The sequence below is a fragment of the Buceros rhinoceros genome, unplaced genomic scaffold (genome assembly GCF_000710305.1).
Source record: "Buceros rhinoceros silvestris isolate BGI_N320 unplaced genomic scaffold, ASM71030v1 scaffold21148, whole genome shotgun sequence".
Classification (NCBI taxonomy): Eukaryota; Metazoa; Chordata; class Aves; order Bucerotiformes; family Bucerotidae; genus Buceros; species Buceros rhinoceros.
The window spans coordinates 48,970-62,963 of NW_010426687.1; the positions used below are offsets into that span (position 1 = coordinate 48,970).

Consider the following 13,994-nt stretch of genomic DNA (forward strand, 5'->3'; position numbering starts at 1 on the left):
GCCCAAGAATTTGATGGGAGATGTCCAGTTATGCAAAAATTTGATAAAAAGAGACAAAGATCTGGAGAAAAATTCACTTCTCAAATAATAATTGTAATAGTTCTTTATTGGAAAATATTTTTGGTAGTAAAGGGAAATCCATCAGATACAGTTTGAGTAGACCTGAGTTTTCATACTTCATTTTCGAAGAGCAGTAAAGGGATTGCTCCGACAGCTGTATCACAGCAGCCGTGTGTTCTTCCCACCACCTGCTCATCTCTCTCTCAGAGGAGAGAACACCTTAGAAATATTACTGGGCAGTGATCTTTTTTCACAGTAAAAATTATCCTGTAATAAATAAAAGCGTTTCGTATTAATGAATGCATACCATCAGCGCTATATGGAGATACACGAGAAACCATAGCACAACCTCAATTTCCAGCCGGTGTCATTTTCTGTAGGTCTGAAATGGGCTTCTCTGCTTAAATAAGACTAATAAACCTCTTGAAATTACAAATCAAAAGCTGACTTACACTATGCAAATGAAACAAGTTCCCACTTTGTGACAGAGGATTCATTTGTACCTCAGATTAGAGGCTCCAATATGTATTTTTGGTGACTAATGAATCTGGCCTCTGCAGACCAATTTCTGTTCCACTCTAGTTAATGGCTGCTGCAGTATCAGTTTGAGCATTTTGACTATTCTGTCTCCCATTAGAGAAAGAAAAAAGGCTTTAATGCCACTTCGAAGTATCTTCCACCTGCCAGGAAGGTCGTGGTGGCTCACAATGCAGACAGAAAGAGGGTATTAAAATGGATTAGGCTAATTAATCTTGCTCTGACAATAGCCTTGACCAACTTTCGGTATTTATTTGCACAATAAAGTATCCAGACTGACATCTTTCTGTTTGTACAATGTGTTCTGTTTCCATTCCCAGTGCTTTTAAATTGATCAAACAAATTATATATATATGCTTAATGACACATTATGACTAGGTAAATGGGACAGAGTAAACAGGGTGTTTCAGCAGTGCATGGCATACTCATTGCCCAGCATACTCAACGCACAGCTACATTATGCATTAATGTAAGAGTCTACCTTCAATTGATTAACTGATTACTGTGATTGATTTGGATTATTTTGTAAAAATAATGTAATCATGTCACTGAATTCTTCTTCCTTATTTACTGTTACTTTATATGCAGCTTAATGAACCTTAAAACGTGATGATAGAGTTGTTACAAGAAAGTCTTTTCAGAATGGCACTGTTTTTCAGTTTTTACAGTTTTGCCTTCACCGATAACAGGAACAGTCAGTGGACATCTTGTTTGCTCTATTGATTTCCTTTTTTAACTGACCTTTGTGCAGGAATGGGAGTTAGTAATCTTTTTAAGTATCTCTGAACAGGTACAGGAACAGGAGGGGGAGTAAGAGTGGCCCGAGCTAATTTATATCCACTGAGTCAGCTTCATTTCGTGCCTCCTGTAATAAGGAAGGCAGTTTGTCATAGGCAAGTAGTTTATAGTGCAGTGGCTGCATGAGTTGAGCTAAGTTTTCAGAAGAACATTGTCATTTTAGCCTAAACTGCAGATTTTTAAATAGACGTTACACATTTTGACATTAACTTCAAGATGAAAGCTTCAGGCAAAACTTCAGGTATTGCTTTTTACATTTTTCAGCACATTAATAAGACTGTCTTTATATCAGACACGCGATGAGACAAATCTGCATGTTTACCACTTACAGACCATGCAATGCTAATGGCTAATCCAGCAAGAAAATGGAAAATATTTTTATGTTGAAAATAGTTTTCTAGTGCCATTAAATCACAGTAAATCATTCTGACAGTTAAGTATTATAATTGTCACCAGATAACGCTGCAAATATTTCCCAGCTGCCTCAGGCAATCAGACCTAATGATAGTTTCATGATGAATGCAGGCAATTGTGGATACAGTGGACAACCTGCTCAGGCCTGAAGCTCTGGAGTCCTGGAAGGACATGAATTCTTCAGAACAAGCCCATGCAGCCACAATGCTACTTGATACGTTAGAAGAAGGGGCTTTTGTCTTGGCTGATAATCTCTTAGAACCAACTAGAGTCTCAATGCCCACAGAAAATATTGGTACGTAAATTTCTTTTCAAGCATAATTTAAAGTGCAGTGAATTGCTTTACACAAAATCAGGAGAAAACATTCTGGATAGCAACCTACTCTTTGAAAGCTGAGCTGCACAACGTTTGGTGGAAAGGTAAACGCTCCTAAGTGCAAGAGACATGCTTTTTGTGTTTAGGTTTTCCAAATAAGCATTCTTCTTTAGTGTCATTAATACAGTGTGAAATGGCAAGTAGTTGATTTCTGACTGAAAAATTATTAGCAGAATATATGGATATGAAGAGTGCTTAAATGGCAGAGTGTGGATTTATTTGAGGTAACTGCTTTCGGTAGAGCTGCAGAAATGCTTTCCTGTTATATATAAACTGTTCCTAATGAATTTAAATTACTTTTTTGCAATGTATTCTGCCAGTTAAATATTTTAGGCACTCAGAACATAGGCCAAATATTAAACATGACTGCCTTCATGTTTATATTAAACATGACTGCCTTCAGGTAAAAATCTGTTCAGTGGACTACATCTCCCATAATGCAGAATAGTTACGCTCCAGAGACTGCAAAATAGCTGAGGGTAGTTGGAGCATAATTTGGAGTTTAAGTGGTGACAGAGAAATGAAGGAGTTTGGTATTAGAGATGTGCAAATGTTGGTATACAGGATGTGTTAAACCGTGCCTCGACTGTACCACCCAAGGAGACCTTCCGCTGTGCTCTTTGCAACCGTTCTTGCCTGTCCCGCATCGGCCTTTTCAGCCATCAACACGCTTGCAGTAAGCGTGGGTAAAGCCCTTCCCAAATCTTCATCTGTGAAGCCAAGCCATGATGATGAGGAGGAGGATGTGTTTAAGCAAAAAACATTGCCATGAATAAAATTAAAATCTCTTCATTTTTCTACAGAGGTTAATGTAGTCTCATTGAGGTGTAAGGAAGCTGAAAGTCTGCTAATTTGAGGGGTACCAAGATGGGGACTTGGAACAGACTGCAGAAATAAGACTTTTCACGTTCAATGTCTAAATATTTGTAACTGTAGAAAAAGATTCTGCCTAGGAAGATACTAGGAAAGAATGTGGAAAGGTGTTACAGTCCCTTATCAAAGTAACTGTACAAGTTGGTTTTGAATGAATGTAGGTAGAATCACAGAAAATCTCTCTCTGGGGGTACAAGAGCAGTTTCATGGAGCTCAGCAGACTGTCTGAACATCACTTCTTGTGATAAGCTGTCTTCAGGTCATAGTAACACATTTCTGATGTCACACAAGACTGAACTCCCAGCGCACATACGTATGTGTGGCTTAGAGAAAGAGAAATCATTCCCTCTTTTCATACCTTTCATCAAGCTATAGCTTAGACCAGTGTAATACAATGCAGACATTTGTCAACAAACTGACCACTCTGACCTATCTGATTTTTCATATCAAAGGGAATCCATCCTTCTGTGTAATCCCATGAAGGGTTCCTAATATACTATGTGTCATGAAATTAAAAAGTGAGTAGTGTCTAAGTTTTCAATTTAAATACTTTTTAACAGAAACAATAAAATGGTTTCCTTCAAAACTTTATACGAATTAGGTTTAAAAAAAAACAGACTTTTTTGATACAAATACTGATTTAGCTAAATACACAGCATAAGTATACTTAGGTATTCATTTGCTGACTTTTAAAAATGACGTCTAAATCAATACTTAAAAGTTCTAGCAGAGGATACTGTGTAGAAATTAAGAGCTTCAAAATTAATATTGCAACGTGTGTGTGGTATTTTTAAGTGATATTTGGAGGCACAAATTAAAACAAGGTTTGATGTCTTGTTGTCACTATTAAAGTGCTGTAATTTTAGTAGTGTGCACTAGGTTTAATTAAAGAAACTAACTGCTTGGACCATGCAGTACAGGTCTCTCTTAAGGTGGCAAATGAGGACAGCAGTGGAGAAAACTAAATAAAGGTGGGGGTGGGGGGCTAGATATTGTCATCTGGCATATGGCAACCTGGCCAAGAGATTTCCTCTGCATTCTCCTTTTTAACCACTTTTTTTCTTTCTCTGCTCTGCTTAGTTTTGGATGTTGCAGTGCTCATTACTGAGGGCCAGGTGCAGGACTTGAAATTTCCTCAGGGCAGTAAAGGAGGCAACTCAATTCAGCTTTCTGCAAGCACTGTGAAACAGAACAGCAGGAACGGTGAGTCTTGGGCAAAGTGCATTGAAGCTCCATTAACTTTTATAAAACCTTCGTTACCTCCCCTAGTTAAAATATCAAAACATGGTAAAATTGCTTTGTGGCTTTTTCTCTAAGATAATGGTTACCTGGGTGCTTTTCTTCAGATCCATAGCCTGAAAATGCCTCTATTTACTGAAGCTTTATTGTCAGTTCATTAGAATACTGGTTGCTGTCTTTCTGTAGACCTCTGTGGCGTGATCGTGGCATTTTTTTCTTTTACAGGATTAGCAAAACTGGTTTTCATAATTTACAAAAGTTTGGGGCGTTTTCTCAGTACTGAAAATGCAACCATAAAGCTGGGAAGTGACTTCGCTGGGCGGAATAGCACGATTGCAGTCAACTCCCATGTCATTGCAGCCTCTATCAACAAGGAGTCTAGCCGGGTGTACCTGACCGATCCTGTGCATTTTACACTGGAACACATTGATGTGAGTTATGCTAATGAATTAATGGGAAGGTCATAAAATCAGCAAGAGAGAAAAGCAGTGCAGAAAAATAACCTTTTTTCCATTTGAATTTTAAATGCTGCACTAGGTCAGAGACGCAAGCTTAGTTAAGTCTATGAACATAAAATTAAATGAGCCTGGTTCAGTGATTATTAGAACTTAAGTGTATTCTTAATGAAAGCTAATTCAGTAATCAGCATGAAAATGTAAATGACTAATCTGTTTCTAACCGAAAATTAACTCTTACCTTAGTAGCAGGGTGCAAAATAATGGTTAAGATTCTTGATGGTCTGATGTAGCAAGTTTAATGACACTTTACATTAATTTTTTGAACCAAGTTCTGGAAGCCTATACAAATTCTTTAAATGCATTTATCCTGTGAAGAATAAAATGTTCTATCTTGGGATTTTTATAGTTCAAATTTGTGTATATTTTCTTGATGGTAATTTATTTGTTGTGTTTTTTTGCTCGTTGGTTTGGTCTTTTCTGTTAGCATGACTCACATGGGGAATGTAAATAATCACTACCATGATAGAGGAAATGTGGTAGGATTTTCCTCTCATTTTGTGTCTTTTTATAAATCTGGTTTGATTGTTTTTCATCAAAATAGACAGGCATTGATGAATTAACTTTTTTCCTGATGTCTGTTCACATGACTTTGGCCTGACCAAAGGTGAGAGTCAAAGGGAAAAGGTGGTATTTTCAAATTCTCAATTACAGAAAACATATCTTCAGAATAAATTTTGTACAAAGCAAAATGGCTATAATGTACCATCAGTGCATAAAATTGTAAGATGGAAATTATAATTGTTTAAAATTGAGTCTACAGTAATTGAGACTACACTTTATAGAGTGTTTCAGACTATAAAGTCCCTTTTAAACTACATGTCTTCGTTCTATAACATAGTCCACAAGTTTGCTGATGAAAAACTTTATTGTCCGAAACATGCAAAGTTTAATCTAAATTACCCTTTACACATATTAAACAACTGTTACTGCCATCTTAGTGTGTAAAATCCTCATTTTATGTTATCCTTTTATCTCCCAGCCTGACAATTATTTCAATGCAAATTGTTCCTTCTGGAACTACTCAGAGAGGACTATGATGGGGTACTGGTCAACTCAAGGCTGCAAACTGGTTGACACAAATAAAACTCATACAACGTGTGCTTGCAGTCACCTAACCAACTTTGCAATTCTCATGGCCCATCGGGAAATTGTGGTAGGTAATGATGTTTCTAGCCCTTGGCAGGGAACCAACTTTTAAATATTTAGTTTTTAATTTTTAGCAGTATACAAAAATGCTGAAGTTTCTTAAGTGTTTGTAACTTCTACCCACTCTTTTTAAAGCAGTTTGCTTTCTGTGGCGCTTCTCTTCCTCACACATAAAGTTGCAAGCAAAATAGCAGGAAAGAAGAACAAGGAAGGACAAGAATTTTCTTCAAGTCATACCTTAAAGTTACTGACCAACCTTACAACTATTTTACAGGCTTCCCCTCAGTTCAGCTGGAGGTGCAGCTCTGCAGGCTGTTCCCTGGAAGCACAAGTGCCAGCTCTCCTTAGAGCAGGAAGGTCAAGGAGCTTCCATGCTGGTTGTTCAAATGCCTCTTCATACTCTGAAATGTTGTTGTCTAGTTAAAACACTTACTACAAGGATATGAGACTTCTCATAAAGCCATTTTATTCACAAGGTCACTGAAAAGATACCCGAGATGACAAAAGTGATTCCGAAGCAAGACAACTTCTTTAGCTAAATGTGAGATTAGAGCTAGCGTTACATGCATAGCCTCTTCTGCATTTTGACCTAAGTGGTGTGTAAATCTTTGCTGAAGAGTTGCAGGTCTGTAGGAAGGAACACATACTCTTACAGGAGGTCCCAGGGAAAGCTCTCCTCCTTCTTTCCATCAGAGCCAAGTGGCACTTGCAAAATACTGTGTTTCTCTACTTGTGCTTGTCTGTGACAAGTTTGCAGTGAGCCATAAGAGAAGTAAAAATGCTATCTGATCTGGCTAAAATAGTCACGTTTGTCCCTCAGACATGCTTCTGTTCTACTTACCCTAATTTTGCCCTTCTGGGAAGCTGACCTGGAACTGAGAAACTACTGAGTACGTTTTGCCCATCTCATGTAATGAATGAGTAACTTTTCTAGATGCTACCTGTGAAAATAGGTTTTTGTTTATGCTCATAAAGAGTCATATTAATTTTCTCCATTCTTGGTTATTTCTAGTACAAAGATGGAGTGCACGAATTGCTCCTCACTGTCATCACCTGGGTGGGAATTGTCATCTCTCTTGTTTGCCTGGCCATCTGCATCTTCACATTCTGTTTTTTCCGTGGCCTGCAAAGTGATCGTAACACTATTCACAAGAACCTTTGTATCAACCTATTTATTGCTGAGTTCATTTTCCTAATAGGCATCGATAAGACAGAGTACAAGGTAAGTTTTCTCTGTGTTCCAATCTTGTTCTCTGAAATGACTGTTTGAAATGGATTTGAATTATAACATGACAACACTGCCAAGCTTTCAGTATTCTGACAGAGCAAGGCTGAAATAGAAGTTCAGTGTGAAAATAAGACAGACATGTTCATAAATAGTACTTACATCCAACGAAAATATCACTGTGGCCTTAATTTGCGACTTACTGCAAGGTTTTTCTTTTTCCTTTGAGAAACATCAGCTGTTAATGAAGCAGCTGGTTAAACTTTTAAAAGAAGAGCTAAAATTAAATGTTGATGTACTAAGAACACATACATGCTTCCTTTATATAGTCGTATGTCTAACAGGTATTGGCTACTTTCTTGTATATATATATTAGTCCAGAGCCTTATGTATATATTTACACATTTTTTAAACTGTACATTCATGCAGGGTGTTTGGCAGTATTGGTGAAATAATTCATTAGGTTGAAATCTGATAATTCAGTATAGCATCATCCAGAACTCAGGCAAAGGGAGAATTCAGATTGATTTCTGTTATGACAGTAGAAACTTCCAGATGACAGCAGAAAAATATGGCTTGATGGCCACTTCATAATTTTAAATAAGCAGTATTATGTCATGCGTCTAGAACCGACTGGTTATCTCTCAGTTTGTCTAAACTGTAAGACCTAAACCCCTATCAGTGTCAAAATGAAAGAGTTGCTTATAAAATTGAAAAGTCCGCTCTATAATTGAAGACTGGGGGATGAGGGTGCAATTTCCTTATCTTCATTCACAGTTTAGCTAATTTACTTTGTGTAGCTACAGAGCACGCATTAGTGTTTTCAAATATTCAGTGTATGCTTTCAGGTAGGGAAGATGCTCCTGAATTTTTGTAAGATCTCTGATAGCAGTATATGCTGTTCGATTACACACTGTTTTACTGGAGATACAATGATGTGAAGATTTTGTGGTTTATATTTCCGTCTTTCTTTGTCTTTACAGATTGCATGTCCAATATTCGCAGGTCTCTTACACTTTTTCTTCCTGGCAGCCTTTGCCTGGATGTGTCTAGAAGGAGTGCAGCTTTATCTAATGTTAGTAGAAGTATTTGAAAGTGAATATTCTAGGAAGAAGTACTATTATGTTGCTGGCTACCTCTTCCCTGCTACTGTAGTTGGTGTCTCAGCAGCTATTGACTATAAGAGCTACGGAACAGAGAAAGCGTAAGTAATTGCAAGTGACCTGAGTGTTTTTTCAAGTGAATAATTTTTTAAAGCCTATTAGCTGTCAGAGTGTCCCTGACAGACTAAAATACCATCTGAAAGCTTTATTCGTAAGAGAATGGCAACGCTGTTCACAAATTACAATCAAGTCTTTTGTAATTCTCTAGGTTCAGAGGATTTGTACTCTAGAGAGAACAATTCTAAATTATGGTCTTTCTTTTAACACAAAAGATTGACCTGAAACAAATTGAAAAAGTAAATAACTTTTTGGCCTCAAATGTATATTAAGTAAAAATTCTCAACTTAAAGTGTCTGACAGGCCTAACCACACAGTTTTAAGCTAATGCTTCATTAGATCTCTTTGTTTGACTGCCTCTCTAGTTAACTCCCATCCTGAATTATGACAGTACGATATTCCAACCCATATATTTCACTTTGATAATATTTTATCAGGCAAGTAGAACAGGATTAAAATGAGCCACTGCCTTCTATTTACAAAAATACAGATACATATATAGAAAGTGACAGAAGGTAGACAGAAAACATTTCTGAGGATTTGAGTTGCTGGAGGCATGAATTTGCCTTCCAATATTGTTTACTTTGTCCTTTGATGAAATTAGTTACAGAATGGGAAGATACTGTTGACTACAACAAAGCTGCTTGATTTTGCTACTGATGAAAGACAAATAAAAACAATTCAGCAGGGACCTGGGCTGTATGAAAAACGAATCACTAAGTGAAGTCTGCCCTAATACGTTTACACATCATTCAGTCTGGTGTCATATGTATTCTTCCTCTACTGTTCAGCTCCCAGTTGGGGCATTTTATTTACACCATATTGTTTTTCAGCAAAACATGGCAACTGAACATCTTCTGTCTTGTATTCCTCAGGAGTAAGCACTTTGTGTATGATATAAAGCTAAAAGCAGATTTTGAAGATTACCTGGAAAACCTCTGGAAAATACTTACTGATGTTAGATTCATTAGTCCATGATAGCACCTGTGACCAAGCCTTTTGACTGAAAGGAGAGCAAGCTCATTTTTGCTTTTCTTACTTCTTAGCTATACCTGATGATGTATTTTCACTATTTATTAGTGAAAATAATAAAGTTCACTATTTATTAAACAGGACTCATAAGAAGAGTTTTAGGTTAGGGAAAGTTGTCCATGGACTGTGTGGTACTATGCAATGTTTACATTGTTTACTGGCAAAAACCCCCTTTCCATTTATTGGATTGAGGTGCTAATGCAGTTGTTCTCTTTTCATTCTCTTTTTTCCATGATAGTTGCTGGCTCCATGTAGATAACTATTTTATATGGAGTTTCATTGGACCTGTTACCTTTATTATTCTGGTAAGTACTTTCTTCTTTCCTTGCTGGTTGCCTTAAAGCAAAGGTAAAAATATTTAATAACACCAGTCAATACCGGCCTTATTCACAAGATATTTCATGAAAATGCTTATAACCAATTTGTAATGTGACCAGTGGTTATATAAATGTTTAAAAATCTTTAAAGAGTGCTGACCAAATGATTAATTGTCAGAGCTGTGGTGGCACTTGAGCATATCCATCTTTTCCTAATGGCTTGAGCTCTGAAGGTCATATTGACATGTGTAGTCATATGAAAAATCAATGAAGTACTAAACGCAGGGGTTTTTTAAAGGAACCATTATTATTGCTTTCAATTGAGTCACTGTTGTACACTTTCCAGATTTTAACTGCTAATTATCCAACACAATTATCTCAAAAGGGTGTTCTAACGCATTGGGTAATTAAATCTTATATTTCATTACACTTACACAGTATTTGTATGTGTATTTGCATAGGCATATGCATATTTTTCTGCGTCTACTTCTATGTGTATTTATGCTGTATGTAATGTATGTCAGACATAAAAGTTCATCTGTTTTAATATAAAGAGTGGAGTATTACGTAAGCATATATATGTTCTTGCTGTCATTTGAGTCAAGTCATTGTATGCCTGCACACCCATCTGCACGCCAACAGCTCTGTGCCCCATTGCCCATTTAAGATAGAATGTTGTGTTCATACATCACTTACCCACTCTCTGAGCACTTTCAGGTAGTAAAAAGTGCAGAGTCATCTGTCAACCCAGGGAAAAATCATCTCCCTGTTATTTCACACTAATAATAACAACACTGCACAACATAGGAATTTGGAAGGAAAGTGCATGCAAGATGTGCGTTTTGGCTTACCTTGGTTTTTCTCTGCTGGATCAGTATCTTCAAGTATCCTGGCTGTACTTGGGAGGTACTCTAGAAGGCTGCTGCTGGGAGCGCAGTCTGTGTGCATAGAGAGCTTTTCTCGTAACAGCCGATAGTTTGGAAGGGTGAATTAATTTGTTTTCATGCTTTTGAAAGTCTAAGAGTTACCTGTTTCCCTGCTTTTATACAAAAATAGAGAAATGATAACATAACTTCCCTTGAATTTCCAAATGCAGAAATTCTATTTTGTAATTATTATTTTTCAGCCTGAAGCACATGCATCAGACATAATTTTGAAATTTCTTACTTCTGTACATCTGTACACCAGGTGTACTATTTCAACACTTTTCGTAGCTTACATCTCCATGTAAAAATAAAGTGATACTTCAATTATCGAACTTTCTATGAATAATGTACTCTGCCAGTCTTTTGTAGGTGCTTTATTCCTTGCTGGTATCTTCAATAGTGAAATAAGCTTATGTGTATTTAGGTTGGTTTTACTTTCCTGTTATATCAAAAAGTATTTCAATCCTTGAGCGGTCACTTTAAAAAAGATAGTCATACAGTGTAGAAGCTGTTTGAGTTCATTGGCATTATTTTCAAAGAAATAAGCATAGATGCCAAAGCTCATGTGTGTATGAGTTGAAGTAGAAAAATTATAGTATTTGTAAGATTTAAGTATAGACCATGCTAATTGTACAGAGTTTATTCAAAATGCATTTAAATTAAATCAAGTCTCAGGATGATAAGGATTCTTTTTTATTTAAACCTACAATTAAAATTGAAGGATATACTTAGTATTTTCAATATGATAGACAGTATTTTCAGCACAGAGCTGTTTCTTGCATTTGTTGTAGTCATTACTAGAAAATTGTTCTAAGTTTCATGCCACAATAGTTCAGTTATCTCGTCTGATTGTGTGGTGATAATTTTGCTCTTTGTTTCTAGTTTTTCTGTTTTCTTGTTACTGGGAGTATTTTGCTAAGTCACCTCTATTTCCCTCCCTTGCTTTAAAATAACATTTCACATGAGAAGCTGTGGGCATTGCTGACGGCTTTTTCACTTCCTCATAACCAGGTCAGAGAGAGAATAGAGGTGAAGGACATTTAATCATATTGACCATGTACAGACATAGCTCACTATTATTTACTGGCCATGACATTATTATCCTCCAGCAACTCATTTAGGCTGAGACGCAAAAGGCCTTTGGGAGCAGTATTCCCAACTTCAAAAATATGAAACAGCAGGTAGCAATCACAGCACAGTTCTTGGGAGTAATTCTTCTCTAGCAATTGCTTTGCCCTCTAATCGTCCCAACTGAGAAAGCAAGGAGTCTGGAGGAAGCTTCCTCCTCTGTGAGAAGTGCAGTGGCTGAAAAATATTATGTCATGTGCAGTGTAACCGAAGAACCATATTTGTAGTGTAGTTTACTTAGTGTCAGTAACGTGAGAATTTCACCTAGGTACTTTTTGACACGTTAATCAAATCACTTTTATGATTCTCAGTTTAATAGTACTGTCAATACACAAACTCTTCTTTGATGATATTGCTTACTACTTCAATTTACAAATTTTTCTCTGAGTTTATAAGCATTTGCACTTGTATCTGTGTATAGGTTTGCACACCATGAGAATGGGAAGTATGAGGGGCAATTATGAAGTTCCTCAGTTCATCTTCTCAGGAACTTTCAACTTCACTATTTCTGTAGCCTGTTATGCCTTTGGGCACCAGGGTTATTATATCTATGAGAAAAGAGCATGTAAGTAATGAGCGGTGGGAAACCATTAGTATGCCTGAAATGGTTTAATGAAAGCTTGGATCATGATACGTCAGGAGCTGTTCTTATCATTTGGACAGCTCCATCTGCATCTTTAATAATTAATTCAGTTCAGTAAGAGTTCAGTGTGCAAACTCATTTAGAAGCCTTCTTCAGAGAGCACCTCTCTTGCTGCGAGTCCCAGAGAGAAATAGACTTCTGCATGGCTAAGAGCAACGATCTGGAGATACAAGAGCAGTTTTAGAGCTGCATTTGCCAGGTAACAAAAGCTCCGGGGAGTTCAAAAAGGGTCAGAACATGTGCAGTTCAGCTAGGTTACTTCAGAGTGGTGTTTCTGTTCTTCTGTCTTATCATATCCATGTCAGCACTGCAGGCTGTGTGGAATGAATTTTAAGCTGCTAAGCTCAGGTGGACGTGATTCAATCGAGCAGGTTCATGGCTATAAAACAAACAGTGCACTCCTGTAATCTGTGGTCAGTATTTTAACTTCTGTGTAGATCCATATTAATTCATATCCAAGAAACGGGTGATGGTGGTTTGACTTTAATTCAGCTAAACTACTGGAGTTTGCTTCTCACAGATGGAGCCATTATATTAGGCTACCAAGGGTTGTTTAAGAAAAAAAATCTAGGATTTCTTGACTCATTAACATAAGAAAGATAATGTGTTTTTTCTCTCAGGTTGAGGCATTACTTCACCGAAGTCAGTGGATGTATACATACAGATACACACATAATCTAGCTCTGCATATGAAAATGGACTGTATTTGTGAGCTTATGTATATAAATAATACATGTTTCTATTTCTATAGTAGAACTAGATAAATGGTATTTATCTTCTGCTCTCAGAGGGAAATTTATCATAATTATTGCTAAATCTAGCTTTATTTGGCCAATAATTCATTGTACATTTAAGTAATTCCAATCCATTAGTCTTCTGTGCAGGTTATTACATCCTCTTTTTTAAAAAGTTAATTTTTATTGAAGAAAGACACTCCCTCTTTCAGAAGTACATAGGTTTCAAGTGCTAGAAAGACAAAATTCCTACTTACACCATTTTTCATGTCCTGTCCCTTCCAATTTCCAAACCAGAAGTGGCCCTCTGTGCGTTGGCTATGAAGGAAGCATGATCTTCCAGGGTGCTGCATTTGATTATTACCATGAAAATTCTTCCGATTTTGTATTTTAAAGTAGTTAGGTTTTTAATGAGTTTTTTAAAATGAGTATCTTACTGTCTTTATTTTGCTCTGTTCTATCCAATGGCACTTGTCATAGTAAGAAGTAAGTAGGAAGTGGTATTTTAAAAGATGTTCTACTTAATTCTTTAACCTTTACATGCATCTCTAAAATCAGAGTATAGATGAAGCTAGTCCTCTTGGTAATCCAATATCCTGTCTCTTATAGTGGATAATGTATTTTAGAAATTACAGCAAAAACCTAGTATAAACATTAATTAAATACTCTCAATCCAAGTTTTTGCTTATTGTTATCAGCTACTGTAACTGTGTGTTCTGTCACTCTTGATATCACAGTAGAATCTTCAAATCCAATCCTGACACCTGACCAGGCTTTTAAATTCTTATTTTTAGCCTTTGAAAGAGTG

General features: G+C 36.7%; 1 protein-coding gene across 1 annotated transcript in view; it reads left to right on the plus strand.

Annotated features, from left to right (window-relative positions):
* Positions 1-13,994, plus strand: part of LPHN2 (latrophilin 2) — a 73,497-nt gene that overhangs the window by 41,234 nt on the left and 18,269 nt on the right. Inside the window, exons 10-16 of the mRNA XM_010141618.1 lie at positions 1,921-2,104; positions 4,139-4,261; positions 4,523-4,728; positions 5,795-5,968; positions 6,974-7,183; positions 8,170-8,390; positions 9,677-9,743. Of these exons, the coding sequence (XP_010139920.1) occupies positions 1,921-2,104; positions 4,139-4,261; positions 4,523-4,728; positions 5,795-5,968; positions 6,974-7,183; positions 8,170-8,390; positions 9,677-9,743 (1,185 nt within the window). The remainder of the gene's footprint in view (positions 1-1,920; positions 2,105-4,138; positions 4,262-4,522; positions 4,729-5,794; positions 5,969-6,973; positions 7,184-8,169; positions 8,391-9,676; positions 9,744-13,994) is intronic.